This window comes from Scatophagus argus, chromosome 13, assembly GCF_020382885.2.
Source record: "Scatophagus argus isolate fScaArg1 chromosome 13, fScaArg1.pri, whole genome shotgun sequence".
NCBI classification, from domain to species: Eukaryota; Metazoa; Chordata; class Actinopteri; family Scatophagidae; genus Scatophagus; species Scatophagus argus.
The window spans coordinates 19,796,532-19,815,953 of record NC_058505.1 but is presented as its reverse complement, the minus strand read 5'-3'; the positions used below and the strand labels follow the sequence as shown (position 1 = coordinate 19,815,953).

Genomic DNA, 19,422 nt, shown 5'->3' with positions numbered 1-19,422 from the left:
GCTACTGATTTTTTACATCTGATAGCAAAGCTGCCATCGCTCATCCTCATTGCGCTCTCTGTCTTTCACTTCAGTGGCCTTCTAATTTAATTTTAGAGGAGAAGTAAGAGGGAGCGGAGCATGAGTGCTGAGATATTAATACTGCTTCTCTTGGAAATGATAAAGATAAATTGCTATTGCACTTTTGCTTTCCAATATTTGCTGAGAGAGAATCCCTGTGAGCACATGGTCATTTTGTTATACTGTGGTCAATGTATCATATCAAACATGCCTCCTCGTGTACTTTATTGTCTGATTCTGCAGAAATTTGTGGGACTTTAAGTTACCTAACCTCAGAACTCTGCAGTTTTCTTGTCACAGTTATTATGTACACCGGTTTGTAGAAGAAGTCCTTTTATCTCACCGTTTTAGGTAAAAACCTGTCATTTCAGCTTAGGTATCTCCAAGGACACCAAGTCCCTCAGGGGATTCACTGTATAAATGAGTTATAAAAAGAATCCTTAACCCAGAGATCTTTACTGCAGCGTATCGTGGTCTAAATAAAGAGGGAAACACTAAGCCTTAACCTTCGACTCATTCCGAAGTCTCCCTGCAAGACTGCCAGTCAGAAATTAGACTGCACACAAGTGGTGCAGCTTACTTTTTTTGAATAAAGAAAAAGACAACAGTTCAAGACAGATCTCAAAATACAATAGATATAATCAGTATAATTAGCACCATCAGGGCCTACCGACTGATACACATACACAATTCACTTCTTTACAAATGAAAAACACCTGTTAGTGTAGCAAGGAAAAAAAATGTTGCTTAGAAAATGAAGACTTAACGGTGTGCAGTAAAAAAGGGGCGTATTGTAAGCAGTAAACAGTTCTTGCATTCTGTTTGAACCTGGATGCTTCAACCTTGCAGGAAAATGTGATTTATTTTGCGCAAGTCTCTCTTTTTTGTTTTGTTTTGTTTGTTGTTGTTTTTTTTCTGGAGAGTCTGTGCTGGTTATGGTCCAGTCTTTGGTTGACGAATAACAAGCAGCTGGCTCAAATGTCCACTAAACCCATTTAAGACACTTAGTGGCGGTAAAAACTTCTATTTCACTCACTGTAATTCCAAATACCCGCGGTTAATGAAGTGACACAAACCGGGAATAAAACGGATAATGGAAGTCTTTAATACTCAAATAGACATCTGTGGCCTGGAAAGGTTTGCTGCCAGAAATCACACAACTGCTTGTCTTTGTCAGGCCCACTTTATTCTAGCAATCATACTATTTATTATAAAGCAAAGGGTCTTGAACTGTCAAAAACATGACAAACATTTGATTTGAATTGAATCTGATTCATCCATACCAGTGATGTGACTCTTGGTCATCTGTCGGTTCATCACTTTGTTTCTGACTGAAATATGCCAACAACTATTAGAGTGATTGCCTCTGAATTTTCTGTTCAGTTATGGTGTCCACAGGATGAATTAGAGCAGTTTTCACTTAACAAATGAAATATCTCAACATTTTTCAGATGGATAGATCATGTAACGTTCATTCCAATCACAAAGATTATTTAATATTTTCTATAACACAGCCATGTTTATGGTTTGTGAGTGAATCGTCGTGACTGTTGGCTGGATTTTGAAGACATTTCATAATGTACACACATTCATGCTACCCGCAGGATGAATTATAGTAATTCTGGGATATTTTTCTTTCTAAAGCCATCAACACAAATTTCAGTTTGTCCAGTACTTTCAATTTTGACTTAATACCTAAATACACTTGTCTAACAAAGGTTATCATGTTAGCTGCTAAATATCAGCCAAATACCTGCAAAAATATATACTGTATATATGTGGATACAGTTCTTAATGTGTGTAGTTATAGAATGGGTTTCCTTCAGTTAATACCGGAGGTGGCATCTGTGAGTCTCTGCAGCTTTCTGTACCTTACTTTTAAAATGGAGCATTCTGAGAGTGTATCAGACAATGGGGAACGGCAGAGCAAATAAAACACATTCCTATATTTCCACTCTATAAAAAAAACTCGTGTTAATGTTCGTTTTTTCTCTCTGCTTTTGTTAGCTGAAATCCTTCACCTCGCTGTTCCCTCTGTCTCCCCAGCCTTCAGCTCGGCCATCCATTCTCTGGACGGGGCGACGCAGCGGAGTGACTTTGTCTCCATCCTCAGGGAGTTTGGGAACCACTATGTGCAGGAGGCGGTGTACGGCTTCCAGGAGTCCTGCACCATCTGGTACCCCAACAAACAGGTCCAGAGACAGCTGTGGCTGGAGTACCAGGACATCAGCAAAGGTAGGACACACACTCCCACCCCATGAGTGGATCTTTTAAGAATTATATTTATAACAGTACTTAACAGCAATTATTGTTCAGCATCAGAGGTAAAGTTAATGTGTGTGTTGGTGACTGTGTGGGATGTCTAAGGCATAATTCCTGCAGCTATTTATATATCAATTGACTTTACAGACTGATTATCTGTCAGCCCATCAAAACACTTCAAGGTTTGTAGAGCTGAGTGCTTGTGTGTCGGGGTGGACTGAATTATTGCATTACAAATTTGGGATTGGCAGGGCTCTTGATCATACTTCAACTTACCTCACTTGGGAACTCTCTCTTGTTCCCTTTCTTTTCTTTTCCTTTTTTTTGGGTTGAACTCTGTTGTAGAGAAATGTAATGGGCTCCCAGGGTGGCATTCTTTCAGACAAGCTTTTGAGGGGCCGCTTTTCAACCATCAGTTGTTTTTTTTCTTCTCTCTTTTTATGGAGGTACTCCTTGTGGATAGTTTTGTTATAGCTCTTTTATGGGGTTTAGGTGGCAGACTAAGACAGTCCAGTGCATTTCATTCCAATTTAACCTCTGTACTTTTTAGTGCTGACTGAAATGCATCTATAAATTACTGAACGCTGGCATCAGATGTCTGGTAAGACTTAAATCGTGGTTTGGATGATATTTTGAGACTATATTTACTGTTGTGCCCAAATTCCGTCCCCACCCTCACTTACACGACACGCACTCACCTGCAACATTTGTGCTAAAATTCACACCACACTTACTACAATTACAATTTATTTTACTGAACTTAAAATGCAAATAAAACCATCAGCAGTTTGTACTGAATTATGTCAACAGAGCTGTTGCTTAAAGTATTTGACTTAAAAAAAAAAGAAAGAAAGAAAGAAAGAAAAAAAGTTCAGCAGTCAATAGCACATATATGTTTCTTTAATTTCAAATGTGGTGAAACTCTACTCTATTTATATTTTTTCATTTATTTATTTATTTTTATGGCCCTCTTTGTTCATTCTCAAGCAACCAGGGCATAGCTGTTAAAGTTCATCTACACTTGTTTCTGGTGGGATTTAACACTTGTGAACATTGACTTCCTTTGTTAAAAAAAAAAAAAGTGGTAGCAAAAAATGCTCAAAGAAACATATCATAAATAGTATTATTTTGGGATCCATATGGTTCTGTTTTAATCATTTCAGTTCAATTCAGTTTATTTCTCTCGCGTCAAATCTCAGTAACAGTTGTCTCTTGACACTTTCCAGTTAGAGCAGGTCTAGAACAAACTCTGATTTGATTTTTAGAGAGATCCAACAAAACCCAAATGAGCAAGCACTTGACCACAACGGCGAGGAAAAACTTCCTTTTAGAAGGCAGAAACCTCAGAGCAGACCCTGACTCAATGTGGGTGGCCATCTGCCTTGACTGGAACGACAATAACAGTATTAACAATAATGATTTTGATAGTTAGTTGCAGTAGTATTAGTAGTGGTAATAATAATGCAGAAATATAACAGGTGGTAATAACAGTCGTCAGTGTCAAGCGTTCAGTGTCAGGTTCCATGGGAACCTGAGAGACTCTGGAGAAGAAGTCAAGTTAGTGACATGAATACATGTGGAAGGAGAGTTAGAAGAGGAGAGAGAAGCTCTGTGCATCATGGGAGATCCCTAACAGCCCTAACTTTAAGCTTTGTCCAAAAGGAAGGTTTTAAGTCTACTCCTGAACTTGGAGAGGGTGTCTGCCTCCCGGACCAAAGCCAGATGGTGATTCCATTGGAAAGGAACTTGATAACTGAAGGCTCTGGTTCCTGATCTACTTTTGCTGAGTCTAGGAACCACAAGTCAGCCTGCATCCTGGGAGCGTAGAGTTCTGGTTGGATAATAAGGTACTATGAGCTCTTTGAGATAAGATGGTGCTTGACCATTTAGAGTTTGTTTATGAAAAAAATATGAAGTATTTTAAATTCTATTCTGAATTTTACAAGCAATACAAGCCAATACAGGAGAAATATGCTCTCTAACTTGAGTTTTGTCAGTACATGTGCTGCGGCATTCTGGATTAGTTGGAGAGCCTTTATGGACTTATTGGGGCAGCCTGATAACAGGGAGTTACAATAGTCCAGCCTGGCGGTAATACATTTTTTTCTGCATCTTTTTGAGACAGAATACGCCTAATTTCTGCAATGTTGTGAAGCTGGAAAAATTTGAACTATGTGTGAATTAAAGGACACATCTTAATGAAAAATAGATTTATGGTGGGGCTGTATGCCAAGGTAATGCCATCCAAGGTAGCTATATCACTAAATAATTTAGGTGTTTAGGGCCTTGCACAATAACTTCAGTTTTGTTCGAGTTTAGAAGTAGAAAATTGCATTGGTTTTTATGTCTTTAAGGCATGCTGGATAATGGTCAACCAAATGCAGCACTGAGGTCTAACAATGCAAGTACAGAGACAAGACCCTCACCTGATGCAAGTAAAACATCATTTGTAACTTTGACCAGTGCTGTCTCTGTGCTGTGGTGAGTTCTAAAACCAGACTGGAAATCCTAAAATAAACTATTATGATGTAAGAATTTGCGTAGCTGTTTAGCAACTACTTTCTCAAGGATCTTTCAAACAGCTCTCCTCACCAGTGGATGTAAAAGTTGGAGCTTGTACATCCTGACACATCATTCTTTATCACAAAAGCTCTCAGTTGTGAAAGCGACTGCACTAATGACTCCTAATTTATGCATTTTTTGAAAGCCAGACAGATGATACTTGTTCAGCGACCTGTTTCCAAGTAAAACTTCCTGTAGCAGCAGTTCTGTTAGATATCATTAAGTCAGATTTATCCATGTAAATGACAGCTTCATGATTCAGTTATTTCATTAGAAAATTCAAATTATGTTGGCTAGTTGCATCTGTTTGTTATCTGGGCTGTATGACAGTAATACAGTGCCACAGTGCTTTGGAGGAGAGTGTGTGTTGTAGATCATCGTGTGGCTCTGCACTATAATCTGCTTTGTTCTATCTCAAGCAATTACGGTAAACTACACAAGCAGTCTGCAGAAGCACTTAAGTGAATAATCAAAGAAGCAAAATGTCTTTGCTTTTTGCTTTTATTACTCAAAATGCCAGCATATGTCAGCCATCTTTCTCTTTGTCACCTGTTCTTGTTTTCTCAGTAATTCGCAGCAGTGATAAGTAATAGCCCATCTCTCCCCGCTGTTTCACCTCAGTGGCTCCGAACTGTCCACGCTCGTTTCCTTTGTTTGCCTCGGCCACATCCCTCACTTTGTCCAAGGACACCCCTGCTGCGCTGCACTGTTCGCTTCCCCTTACCTCTGCGCTGACAGATGGCATTAGATGACTGAGTTTTCCCACCCTCGTGAAAAGTGCATTACTCTTTATTTTTGGCTGCCTCTGACACACTGGCCGAAGACGGCGCTAAATGATATAGCACAATCCCCAAAAAATTTTTAGAAAAGCCATGCTCCTTATTTTTTGCCTCTCCTTTGTAAACTGTGACTTTGTGTGTGTGTGTGTGTGTGTGTGTGTGTGTGTGTGTGTGTGTGTGTGTCAGTGTACCTGCGCTTTCCAACAACTTCTCTACAATCCTCACTATTACACCTTATAACACCTAACCCAGTAGCAACCTCTGAGCAGGCCAGCAGACATAAATATGGTATAGCGTAATATGTCAAGATATTTTTTAAGTTTATATGCCCTTGTACGGCACATCTCTCACACACACGTTTATAGATGTGATGTCCTAATAACTCATTGTGTGTGCACATTGCTAGTTTTTCTTACATTTATTAGTATTTCTTTCTTTTCTTGTTTTTTTTTTTTTTAAATCATTACCAAAACCCTAAAAACAAGGTCTTAAATAGCAGCAAAAAATGTCTGGACCATCTGCATTTCCTGGTTTTAAAAAGTCATGATTCCATGGCCCTTCACTATTTGTACACTTGTAATATGAAATAACAGCCTTCATGCTAATATAATAAATTCCAGGTTACATGTTCATTGGAACATCTTCAGCAGATTTGTACATTATTAAAGTTATGATTCATTTCCAGTGCCACTTTATCTTACATGTCCTATAGATTCACCTGATTTCGTGGAGAGGAACTGATTTCTGACTGTGAGAATTTTTGAGAACGCTTTCAGGAAGAAATTTTTGATGTTGTATTAATGTTAAACAAAACAGAGATAGTGTTCAGTTGACCTATGTTCATTTAATTCCAATTAATTACAAGTGTAACCTATCTGTAGTCAGTGCACAGCAGGTGCAGAACTTCTCAACTTCTAAAACTGGGAAATTTATTTACGGGCAAGCATATAATGTAACACATCTACAACTAATTAAAATTAAATAAATGCTCACAACTTTGTTCTACATCTGTTTCCCTTAATTAATACAAAATTACATGGTTCTCTAATGTCAGGAAAATTAGAAAACTGTAAAATAAAGTGTTTCCCAATTTCCATTGCAAATCATTAGAATCTGTATCACTTGCATTGCTGTATACTCTTTGCCAGTTTATATTGACCAGGCTTTGGACATGATAGTCTCCATGTTGAAGCTATTATAAAAACACCAGACTTGGTTCATGTGTGACTGAAAAAATTACTGTCTGAACTGGTGCAAAATCAATCTATGTGTGTTTGTGAATGTGTTTTTCCTGTCAGACAGAGCATGGTGATTACATTGCTCTGTGAAAATCTGAAATGATTCAATCTAAGTAAGTGGGTAACTGTTTCAGACTGGCCCAGAACCATCCTTTACTGTGAAAAGAAATAGATTCTGCTGACAAAAACTTGAAATCAGCGTCATCTTTCTTAATCTCTTTCTGGCCTCTTGGAAACGTCCTGGCCTTTTGGAGGGAGTAATGAGCTCACAGGAGAGTTTGATGATCCATGTCCTCACCCTTTGCTCCAAATACAAGATATGCCCGACTGCAACCTCTCCCTCCATATTCATTGGGAAGCCAGGCTGATCATTTTCTGCATCTTAGCTGCCTGGGGCTCAACTGCTACCAGCAGTTTTAAGGCTTATTTATGTTTATGGTCCATAATTGTATATCAAATACAGACAGATTTGAAGAAAAAAGATGGATACTGTTTTTCAAGTACTTTACAGGATGCTTGGCCGAAGAAGACAGTGAAGTTTATTGCATTTGCCTTGTTTGTGTCACTGTAGCAGCTTGGAGCTCTGCGTTTGAATGAACTGTAGGTATCTGGTTTATATAATTCCATGATTCCTAAATCAAATACTGCATTGACCCATTGAAAAGAAAGGCTTTTGTGAATTCTCAGAAATACAAAATGACGCTGTTACCTAAAACAAGCACTCCTCCAGTGTGGATTTTCACTTTCAGAACAAAATCAATAAAAAGCATCCCAGGAACTGTGATATTCTGAGGCAAGTGTGCATCGACTGTGAATTATAAGTCAGCAGACCGGAGCTCAGTGGGTGAAAGCAGCACACAGTATGCCATGGACTGTGAAGTTAATTGAAGACTTATACCAGTTGTTTCCTAATGACCCAGGAAGTTTAAAACAACACAGACACACACACACAGATGTGTTCACATACAGTGTGGAGGACCATCATTGCTGTATCAGTCATGTTTGTAGAGTCGGCCGATAGCTCATTAACCGCGGACAAGTCAGTGCGTGTTCGTGCGTGTGTGTGTGAGTGTGTGTGTTTTTGGCCATGATGCCTTGTCTGGATGATTAATAGCACTTTCTTTCCTTCACTAGGTTGTGATATGAGTTTCCCATTGTCAGACACATGACCTCAATTACCGCACCAGAGATCTGACACGAACAGCCTGAAAGCCACTGCTGCTCTGTTCATGTGGCAACGGTTTATTACATCAAGAACACGCATTTGATCGGAGAGTTTAAGACCTTCAAAGGCAGTTAGAGGCAGCTTCAGTAACCGTGTGGAAATTCAGTTAATACAATACTTGTTTTGATATAAACCTTTACCGCTAAGCCATTTTTAACCACATAGTAGAACTCTATTTCAACAAAATGTTCTCCAAGAACTGCCTCCAAACTTATTTACAATTGTGGCAATATCATACCGTTTACATGTTCCTGTACTCCCTTGTGTCAACATATACTGTGTGGGCTGTTCAAAAGTGCTTCAAGAACTGTCTCCAAACTTCTTTAAAACTACCCTGAAATGGGCATAGTACCAAAGGCATCTTAGAATGCCTTCAGGAAATGCAGAGTGGAAGTGAATATGATTAGCCTTATTTAGCTTCCCCCATCCCTCGCACACTTAGTGAACTGTCACACGGAAAATTTGTGAGGCCCGGTTTGCTTCAAAATAATTAGATGCTTTGGAGTTCTGTCAAAACACTCCACCAGCAATTAAAATTTGAATATGCCTCAAAAACACCTAAAGGTGACATTATGGAGCTTGTTAAACTGTTAAATGTCAGATCAAATCGAAAATAGCCTATTCAAACGAACTTTTCAGACTCAAGGTGTATCTATAGTAAACAGACAGCAAACGACTCTGACTTTAATCTCTTCCTGTTGTTTCCTGTATCAGTCTCTCTTTCTCTGCCTTCTTATTTACCTGCCTGTTTTATTTTTTGTTTTGCTTTGTATTGCTTTGTTTTATTTTTTTCTGTCTCGGAAACTCTCCTCCTTACTTTCTTTCTCAATTAAATCACCATGACCTCCTTCCTCAACCTCAGCGTCCTCCCCCACCGAGTCAGGTGTCAGCTCTCTACCAACCTCCAGCACAGTATTCCGTGCTGGTATGTGCGTAAGTGTGATCATCCTGCCAGCGGCCAGGTAAAAATAGGTGCCTTATTTATTCTATTAGGGCCTGTCATTTTAACAAAGAAGCAGCAGAGAAAGTCTCGCTCCGGGGGAAAAGTGTAGAGTGGAGGGGGGAGGGACAGTGAAGAAGAGCAGGAAAGACATGGGAGAAATTATTCGCAACTGGCTCTGACCTCTGCAACCCATCTGGACCTGCACACAGCACACGCGCCTCAGATTAGCACCACCTGCCGTGTGTGTTATTAGCTGTGAGTTGCAAGTCTCACTGCTCAAACCAGACAACAAGCTTCTATATATAAACATCTTCCTCTTGGCTTTATTTTGGTGCTGTCATATAATGATTATTTTAGAAAATTCAACATTTTGCTTTTTTTTATTTTTTTTTTCCATTTTGCTTGCTAAGACAAAAGGCTGTGCATAACATGATGCATGAAATATCCTTTGTTGTGTTGGCTTACTTATATATCAGGTCCAAGGGTTTATTGTTATAAGTACACTTGCTAATAAAACTGTTTTCACTACGCACTGAGGTGCATAGTGCGCAGAGGTCACCGACTTTCTGCAGAGTCAATCGCTGCAGACCTCCAAACTTCATGTGGCCTTTAGATTAGCTTAAGTACAATGCGTAGAGAGCTTCATGGAATGGCTTTCCATGGCCGAGCAGCTACATCCAAGCCATACATCATGAAGTGCAATGCAAAGCACTGGATGCATTGGTGTAAAGGACGCCACCACTGGACTCTAGAGCAGTGGAGACACGTTCTTTGGAGTGACGAATTACGCTTCTGCATCTGGCAGTCTGATGGATGAGTCTGGGTTTGGTGGTTTCCAGGAGAACAGTACTTGTCTGACTGCATTGTGCCAAGTGTGAAGTTTGGTGGAGGGGGGATTCTGGCTTGAGGTTGTTTTTCAGGAGTTGGGCTTGGACCCTTATTTCCAGTGAAAGGAACTCTGAATGCTTCAGCATACCAAGAGATTTTGGACAATTCCATGCTCCCAACTTTGTGGGAACAGTTTGGGGATGGCCCCTTCCTGTTACAACATGACTGCGCACCAGTGCAAAAAAGCAAGGTCCATAAAGACGTGGTTGGATGAGTTTGGTGTGGAAAAACTTGACTGGCCTGCACAGAGTGCTGACCTCAACCCGACAGAACATCTTTGGGATGAATTAGAGCGAAGACTGCGAGCCTGGCCTTCTCGTCCAACATCAGTGTCTGACCTCACAAATGCGCTTCTATAAGCTGCAATAGCTGCAAAGAGTGGGTGACGTCATATTAAACCAAATGGAATGTCACGTAAGTCCACATGCATGTAAAAGCTGATGAGCAAATACTTTTGGCAATATAGTGTATGTATAATAGAATACATATGTACAAAAAAAAAGTACTAAAAGTAGTAAAAGTACAAATATATTTTCACGTATAGTAGAATAAAATCTGCATACATACTGCAATGGAATTAATGAACGTTTATCTTCAAAAAAGTGTTGGATATCTTGATGAAGTTCCAAAATTGAAAGCAATTATTCTCTACAGAAAAGTGCAGTATCAACTGAAAATGTTGAGTTATACAAACAATGTGTGATGTATCTGTTACTTGTTATAGCAATATGCATAATTAATTGTAAATGATAAAAGAATACTAAATGAACTGTGTTAAAGGTTGAAGACACTAAAGGGAATAACCAATCACATTTACATTTTACATTTTTAAACATTTTTGTGGATTTACTTATTTGGTGTTTATTATTATTGTTATTATTTGGCTGTGGTACAGGAATTACATATATTATATTTTTTGTTGTTTTCTTCCACAAGCCTCACCATTTGATGAATTCGATTTATCCTCAAGCGACAGAAAGAATTCATAACAATACATCTTTTTAATAGCTGGACAGTACTGAGTCTGGGTAAATTGCACGATGATACACATTAGCATAGTGCCCTTTTCCTGCTGTGATAACACTGGTGCTCCAGCTGTGTGGAACCTCATGTGGAGCATGTCCCCAGATCATCTAACAGATATGTTCCCAGATACATTCTTTGGCACTGTCCTAGATAAAACACTCAGACAGTCTTGAATGTTTTCTGACCAAGTGTGTTACTGAGAGCCTTTAGCCTAACGCTGTGCAGTCTGCAATAAATATTCTACATGTTCAGCGTTCTTTCTGGCTCTCCAAATGTTCGTGAGAAACTTGCACATTTCTGCCAAGGCTATGCTGTCTTAATATTTTAGTTTAAAATCTTTGCCCCAAAAATCATGAGGACTGCAAAAAGTCAGTTCTCAATAATAAAACAAAAACATTACAGTGTGGGAAGTATTACTTAAAATAAATAATAAAAATAAAAATTAGATATATCTTCATACTGAACAGGAAAATTTCATTGTTTTAACTTCAAAATATCTACCCTCAAAGAATCCACAGATCACAACAAAAATGTTCTCATGAAACAGAGACAGAGATGCATAACAACAGTGATAACAACAGAGCATTGGAATGACAATAACAGTATTAACAATAATGATTTTGATAGTTGGTTGCAGTAGTAGTGGTAGTAGTAGTAGTAATAATAATGCAGAAATATAACAGGTGGTAATAACAGTCGTCAGTGTCAAGCGAGACCTCGGCAGGGAGTCCAGACACGATCCATGGGAACCTGAGAGACTCTGGAGAAGAAGTCAAGTTAGTGACATGCACTGATGGGACATGAATATGTGTGGAAGGAGAGTTAGAAGAGGAGAGAGAAGCTCTGTGCATCATGGGACATCCCCAGCAGTCTAAGCCTATAGCAGCATAACTGGGGTCCAACCTAAGCCAGCCCTAACTTTAAGCTTTGTCCAGAAGGAAGGTTTTAAGTCTACTCCTGAACTTGGAGAGGGTGTCTGCTTCCTGGACCAAAGCCAGATGATGATTCCATAGAGGGGAACTTGATAACTGAAGGTTCTGGTTCCCGATCTACTTTTGCTGAGTCTAGGAACCACAAGTCAGCCTGCATCCTGGGAGCGTAGAGTTCTGGTTGGATAATAAGCTCTTTGAGATAAGATGGTGCTTGACCAATTAGGGCTTTGTATGTGAGGAGGAAGATTTTAAACTATATTCTGAATTTTGTGTTGTTATGTGTTGATGCTGTGTATAAATATGGTAGCCATATGCAGAGGCTCCATATGGACAGAGCAGAGTTTTCAAAATCAACATGAAGATCATCCATCCATCCATTTTCTATACCGCTTATCCATCAGGATCACGGGATGGGGGAGGCTGGAGCCTATCCCAGCTGACTACGGGCGAGAGGCGGGGTTCACCCTGGACTGGTCACCAGTCAATCACAGGGCCGACACACATAGACAGACAACCACACACACGCACACACACACACACACACCTAGGGGCAATATAGAGTAGCCAGTTAACCTAATGTGCATGTTTTTGGTATTGTGGGAGGAAGCCGGAGTACCCGGAGAAAACCCACGCAGGCACAGGGAGAACATGCAAACTCCACATAGAAGGGCCCAGACCGGGATTTGAACCTGGAACCCTCTTGCTGTGTGGTGACAGTGCACCATTATTAAATTGGTTGATTATCAGATTGGTTCTTTGATCAAACAATACAGATCATTCTTAATTTGAAGAGATTTAAAAGATACTTGAAATAAATTCTGACTTCAACAAAGTATTTTTCATCTCTAAAATTCTGGTAATTGTAAAGCATTAAGTTGCTCAGAAGCTGTTCTTAATTAGAAGTTACGATATCTTGTTTAAATAACTTCAACTTGAAACAAATGGAATCCTCTAACACTAAAACAACAATTATCTTATAAAATATAACACAAGCAAATATGATTTTAATTTAAAAAATTTAATCTCACTCAAATTTCAGCATTTGCAGTGTAGTCTTTTCATAGAATTTAGATTTTTTTTCCCCCCCTAAGATAATTGCCTGTAACCATTAATAAACATTTACTGAGAAAAAGACACTTCTTGTAAAATGGTGAAGCAGGTAAATATTGAAAGCAAAGGTAATGTTGATGTTCTATAGTGACTTGTTTTAGGTATCTAAGATACATAGCAGCCCCAGAACATGGAGGAATAATCGACATTCCATCAATAAACACTGGCCCTGTCTTCATTTTCAGCCTGGAGTTCTGTGTCTCCTGAGGAAATCATCAAGAGGCATAAGAAGCCATCAGCAGTCATCAAGAGTAACATTCTGAGAGTGGAAATTCACTACACTCTAATAAAGTACTAATCATTTTTTAGTACCTTTTTTTCATCACTGTGCATTCTGGTGAGCGGCCACAGTTCTAAGGCATACCAGATATATACCATGGAACTTTAGTCCAGTTTACTATAATTATTACTTAATACTTTTATATGATGAGCTCAATAGGCACTGAATATGAAGCAAGATCCCTTATCGGGAGAAGCAGTGTGTCCCGTGATGTTTTAATAAAATCCTTATCAGATCATTACTGATGAAATGCTGAGTAACCACACATAAACTTTGTTAAATTGCAGCAGCAATATTATTGAATTAGACTGAACATACATACAAAGTGCTAGGCCGTGCATATCTATTGAACTTTGTTAAAAATTGTGTTTTATTATGTAGGTTCAGGATGTGTTGCTGTTCATGTTATCTGCTTTGGTGATGCTCACTTGCACACTCCATTACAATGTGTTACAGACATAATAAGTTGAGACTAGAAGCTCAAAGCATCTACACTATTCCAGTGTCCCACTCCATATTCAAGTGTGAAGCACAACATATGACACAGAGGAAGGGAAGAAATTGCTTACGTTGACTCTTTTATTATAGCAGAAAACTCTTGGCATTTCACATGAGTTGTATAAGGTTTAGCAAACTCTGAAACATGAGAAAATAACTTTTAAAAAAGGATTAATCAGTTATTATCAGACACTTTAGGTAATTGAGGTGGAGAAACAGAGCTGTTCTCCAGAAACTGGTTGGAAACAGGAGGACAGAGAAGAAGGTGAAAGATGTGATTAAAGGATTAAAGTCAAAGGATGGACAGAGACAGAAGAGCTGGATGAAAAAAAAAAAGCTATTCAAAAAACAAAGAGTAGGTGTTTGGTGAGACAGTAGGACAGAAATAGAAAAAAGAGGAGATGAGGGCAGAGGAGGTGAGAGGAGCAGATTATCAAGAGTAAAGAATGGGTATGACAAGGAGACGGAGGAGGAACAGTAGAGACATTGTGGAGAGGAGGTGAACAGTGGAGCAGATGTAATACGGAGGCAGAAAAAAGGATCTGAGGAGGTGTGGGTGGAGGTGTTGGAGATGTCATCTGCCTCTCCAGGGAGGAGGCAGAGTGATAAATGTCTCCTGCTTGTTCAGTTACCAGACAATTACAGACAGACGTGGAGCAGATGCCTGCTAACTCGAAAATGTCTTTTCTGCAACGTGTGTTCGTTTTCAAACTAATCTGTTCGTGCAGTGCATGCATGCACGTATAGAGTGCACAAGTGGGCTCGTGTTTGTGCTTATGCGTTCATTTGTAATCGTGAGGCCGTGTGTTTGCGTGTGTGTGTGCGCGCGCGATTCTGCAGCAGAAGGATAGAAAAAGAGTCTCATCTAACTCGTCAAGTCTAACGAAGTGGAACTGCTCCTGCAGCTAAAGTTGAAGTTGGAGATGAGAAACAGATTGTCCAGCTGCTGTGCCACAAAGCCGGTTGATATCGAGCCTCGTCAGCACATTCACAGACAACTTGGCTCAACAGAACAGACAGAGCTGAGAGTGTATCAGTTTACATGTAACAGGATTGCAGAAATCACATTATCACAGGATTATCTGAAAATAAAGACTGACAAAGAAACATGCCACTGGTATAATCAAATTGCAGATACACTAAGAGACGATGCAGTGGTGCTCCTTTGCATAATGTACGCTCACAGTAGGAATGAGGCTCTGGTGCAGAAAATGTGCTCCATGTTGGCTTGTAATAAATAAAAGGCTAATTGTTATTATTTGGAGAGTTGGAACCTGATTGCATGTTTTCTAGTAATAAACAATAAGCTGGTTATATTGACACAATGACACATGATGAAAGTTAAAATTTGTCTCATATGCCAAATGTTCACTTCTAATTTGTTTTGTCAAATCAGGAAGTGTTCTTACAACACCTACAATGTATAATATGTATACTATGTATGCAGACTTTTTGCATTTCACTATTTATCGTTTTTATTCTCTTTTCTTGTGTTTGTCTGCAGCACCAGATGCCAAAACAAATTCTTCGTAGGTGGAACCTACCTGGCAATAAAAGTTTTTCTGATTCTGATTCTGAAAGGCATAGAGTGGACAGCTGTTGGTACAAATTTCAGGGGTCAAATATAACTGGAATAGTAAAAACAAACAATATCTGAATGCTGATATTCCTTAAATGTTTACTGTTATTTATTCATATGAATGTGTTGGCTAACATGAGCAAATCGTGCTCCTCTTGTTTGTTCATGGCAGCAGAGCACTGGGGAGTCGCTGAATGTGCCTTTTGATTGACAGCTTAACGCTATGTTAATGTGTAGGTTGATAAAAGCACAACACTGGCCACCAACATTAAGTTATGGCAGTCTGAAATGAAAATGCTTTTTTCATTTACAGTAGTTTTTCAAAGTTTTTCAAAAAAACTACTTCAGAAAAAGTTTTTTTGAGGTACAATCTTATGTTAAGTGTGCTAACGTTACCTTCAAACATAACGTTATCACACAGCCTCCCTTTAAATATATAAAAATACAGAGGAAGACTGACAACAGTACGGACAAACTAGTCCAGTAGTAAGTACAGCTGTAGTTATTAATTCCTTTTCAGATTAAGAATTTACATTAAAAGCACATATAAAAGAGTATATAATACAACACTGTGAGAAACTAAACAAGTGGTTCCTGACCATTTTGACTTTATGATCTGTTCCAAAAACGTCAGTGTGAAATTGGGACTTCTTATTATTTTTTTGGATGTCTGTAAGTCATTAACAGTTCCACCTGAGACATTTCCCCTTTAAACCTTTCAAATGGTTTCAGGTGACTTCTACTGTATGTATTACACATTATCTCATAATTACCTGACAAAATAATCACATAATGAGTACCTGTGTGAATTATGATTATAAGATCTTCATATTGTCATGATGAGATATCTAATCAAAGAGTCTAGCCATATCGAATCTGCTGTTTCTGCTGTCTGGAGATGCACACAGATGCTGTATGTTATTGACTAGAAAGACAAAACTCCATCCACAAATAATTTTATTTGCAGTTTTTTGTTTTATTTTTATTATTGATTGCAAAACAGATGAGAAACAGAAATTTTGCTTGCTTTTAGGCTCTAAGTTACAGAAAATACAACTAAGCAGAATTCTTTAAGAATCCTTGGTGACTCAGGGCTTTCATTAGATCCTCAGATTGTGCAGTCCAGTGTAGATATGACTTTCACAGACGTGTACATTTCAGTAAACAAGGATGGGGAGTTATCCCATATGCCCATGTGCTCACACAGAGACATGCAGGTACATTCACAAACATCCATAGACGCAGAAAAGAGGGACAGCAGCCTTAAATCTGCTATCTGAAGACAGCTGTGAGTCATTTTTCTTACTCAGCAAAACAGCCATTTTAGACAGGTTTATTTCATCAAAAGTGGAAGCCTGAAAGGTATCATAGGGAATGAATAGTCTGTCTGAGTCAGCTTAGTGTTTGATAACTCGGGGCGTTTTAAGTTTTGAGGAATAGGATAGGGTGGGTAAGTTGCTTACTGCAACTGTATGCATGCGGTATTTTAAGGCCAAATGTGTAGTTTTCACAGCACTCTATAAACACTAATAACATCTTGCAAAATATATACATTGTGGATGTTTAAAACTGTAATGTGTCACCATGCCTTAAACTAGATAACATGTCGGATTTAGTAGCATACAATATTTTGTGCACTGATACACAAAATTCACAGCTATATGGCTGCTGTTGCTGAAGAGAGAGAGAGAGCAAATTGTCCAGAGATCCCCCCAACCTCACCCCCACCCCCACCCTCCTGTCCACATGCTGATATGCCCTTGGACAAGACAGTCAACGCCAGGTTGCTCCCCAGCCACTGAGGATGCACAAGACAGTGCAATCCTAATTGCTAGTCCCAAACCAAGACACACAGAGAGAGTTGCATCAGGAAGAGCATATGGCTTTAAAAAAAAGACCTTGTCAAATCAAAATATGCAAATCACAAAAGTCATATTTTGGGCCTAGTTGGCCGTGGAAAATTCAATTTATACTACTTATATCATGCACATTAAAACATGAAGAGACCAGCGTCACCAGAAAAATGACAACTCAAATCTTCAAATACTTAAAATGTTTATATTTGCTAAGTTTATATTTTTCAGTCAAGGAATTCTTGTGCAACTCTGCTTCCAAGAAAACATAGTAATGCAGGATTGATGGGGGGTAAGGGTTCCGGTAAGAATGTCACAGAAAGCAATCAGAAGCAGGGTAGGGTCGGCCTTTCCTTCGACCTGCTCGAGGAAAAAAATGCAATGTGTGCATCAGTCACAATTTGCACATTTGCAGAGTAGAGCAATAGCACAACGTTCGTCCATAACGTAAGCATGAACAGATGATACACGAGGCTTCTAGAAGGAAAGGAGAAATATCTCTGACTCAAAAATCTAAAATTAAATTGCAGGTAGCATTAAAGTATTATCGGTTTAAATGCAAAATCACTGTGTTTTCGTACAAGAGCGCGCAGTTTGTTTTTCTTAAACTTGAGCAGATTACCCAGTGAGGCAAAGCGTGCCATCACCTTCACCTCCTAACTGAAATACACTCCTCACTGAAGAACAGGCAGAGAGCCAGTTGTGATTCGCTATGTATTTGTAGCCCCCTCCCAGTGTTATTCAGTATTCTCTAATCACGTCCTGTGTGATCTGTTTTCGGTCTGGCCACTCCAACATCCACTCTTCTCCACAGAAATTTAATTCCACTCTCAGCCAGTCAAGGTCGTCCCATAGATGAAATTTAAACACTTTATTCTCCTTGGCGGGAATACGTGGAGGAGGAGATGGCAGAGAGGAGAGGCAGCCGGACTGGCATCACCACCGCTCACCCTCCTTTGTGCACTTCTTCTTCTTCTTCTTTTAATATTCTGGATTTTGCTCTTGATAGCAAAGGAGCATTTTGACCCATTTAGTTTTACCAAAGGCTGAGCTTTTTGTTATTTCTTTTTCTTCTTTTTTCATGTTCTAATCTTTCTTCCCTCCCTCTATAAGTCCCGCCTGCAGGAAATTCTCTGTTAAATGTTCTTCACACCCCTCTGCTTTCTGTCATCTTTTTTGTGCCTGTTCCTGTCTTTTTCTCCTTTCTATCGGTCATGACAAACCGATAAGACTGCAGATATGCCCTAAACTTTTTTTGTGCTTAGACCTGAGCTGCCTTGGCACTTTTTTTTGAAAGTGTAGCACTGAACTTTTGTGACACATGTGATACAATTTAAATAGTATAGACAAGTATGTTTTCACGAATGTGAAATTGAAATAGAAGAACATAACAATGCACATCATAAACATTGCTTTAATTTCTCTGAAATGAGGCAAAAGTCAATTAATCTATAGGTGCTAACATAAATGTATTTTTTTCTAATAGAAATATATAAATATTATTCACACACACAATAACAATCAACAATAACACAATCCTAATAATCCAGTCATATCTACTGTATGTGACAATCTTAAATGAAAACATTCAACATTAGGGAAATATCAGGCTGGAATTCAGTCTGTATAATACTTTAACATTGTGTTAAATTGCAGGAAAAATACCCAGCTTTAACTGCGTTCACCAGTTCTTCACTGAATTCTTATACCACCGCTGAGCAGGTAGCGTGCACTTCAGTGACTTCATCAGACATTGTTAGGTGAAAATAGCTTCTCTGCTGCAGCTGGAAATGAGGTTGATGAGAGCAATAAGACTAAATCAAACGGTAATTGTGTCATAAAAGCAAAGCAATTGAATGAAAGAGGCTACATGCTTAGCAAAGCTTTAGGATGAGGTGATCGTCTTCTGTGTCATAGTAGAGTTTTAGGACATCAACACTACAGCAGCTGTGTCAAAATCAAAATTTCAACATGGCTAAAAAACAAACAGTGAGAGAGTGGCAGCAGTCTTGGCTGGAGTTCTTCACTGATGCACTGCCTGGTGTCACTGGCAAACACAGACTACATGAAAAGAGAAAGTCTGAAAGAAAGCCTCTCGCTGACAGAGACAATGCAGTGTCAGTAACGTCGCTGGTAAAAGGCTATATATACTTTTTACATTGTCTACACCCATGAACTTAAAATAAT

The 19,422-nt window shown here is 39.0% G+C and overlaps 1 protein-coding gene across 6 annotated transcripts in view; it reads left to right on the top strand.

Annotated features, from left to right (window-relative positions):
- astn1 (astrotactin 1) overlaps window positions 1–19,422 on the top strand; it is a 356,774-nt gene that overhangs the window by 212,395 nt on the left and 124,957 nt on the right. For all 6 annotated transcript variants that reach the window (XM_046409632.1, XM_046409630.1, XM_046409633.1 and 3 more), the window contains one exon: window positions 2,107–2,295. In XM_046409632.1, coding sequence (XP_046265588.1) covers window positions 2,107–2,295 — 189 coding nt within the window. The remainder of the gene's footprint in view (window positions 1–2,106; window positions 2,296–19,422) is intronic.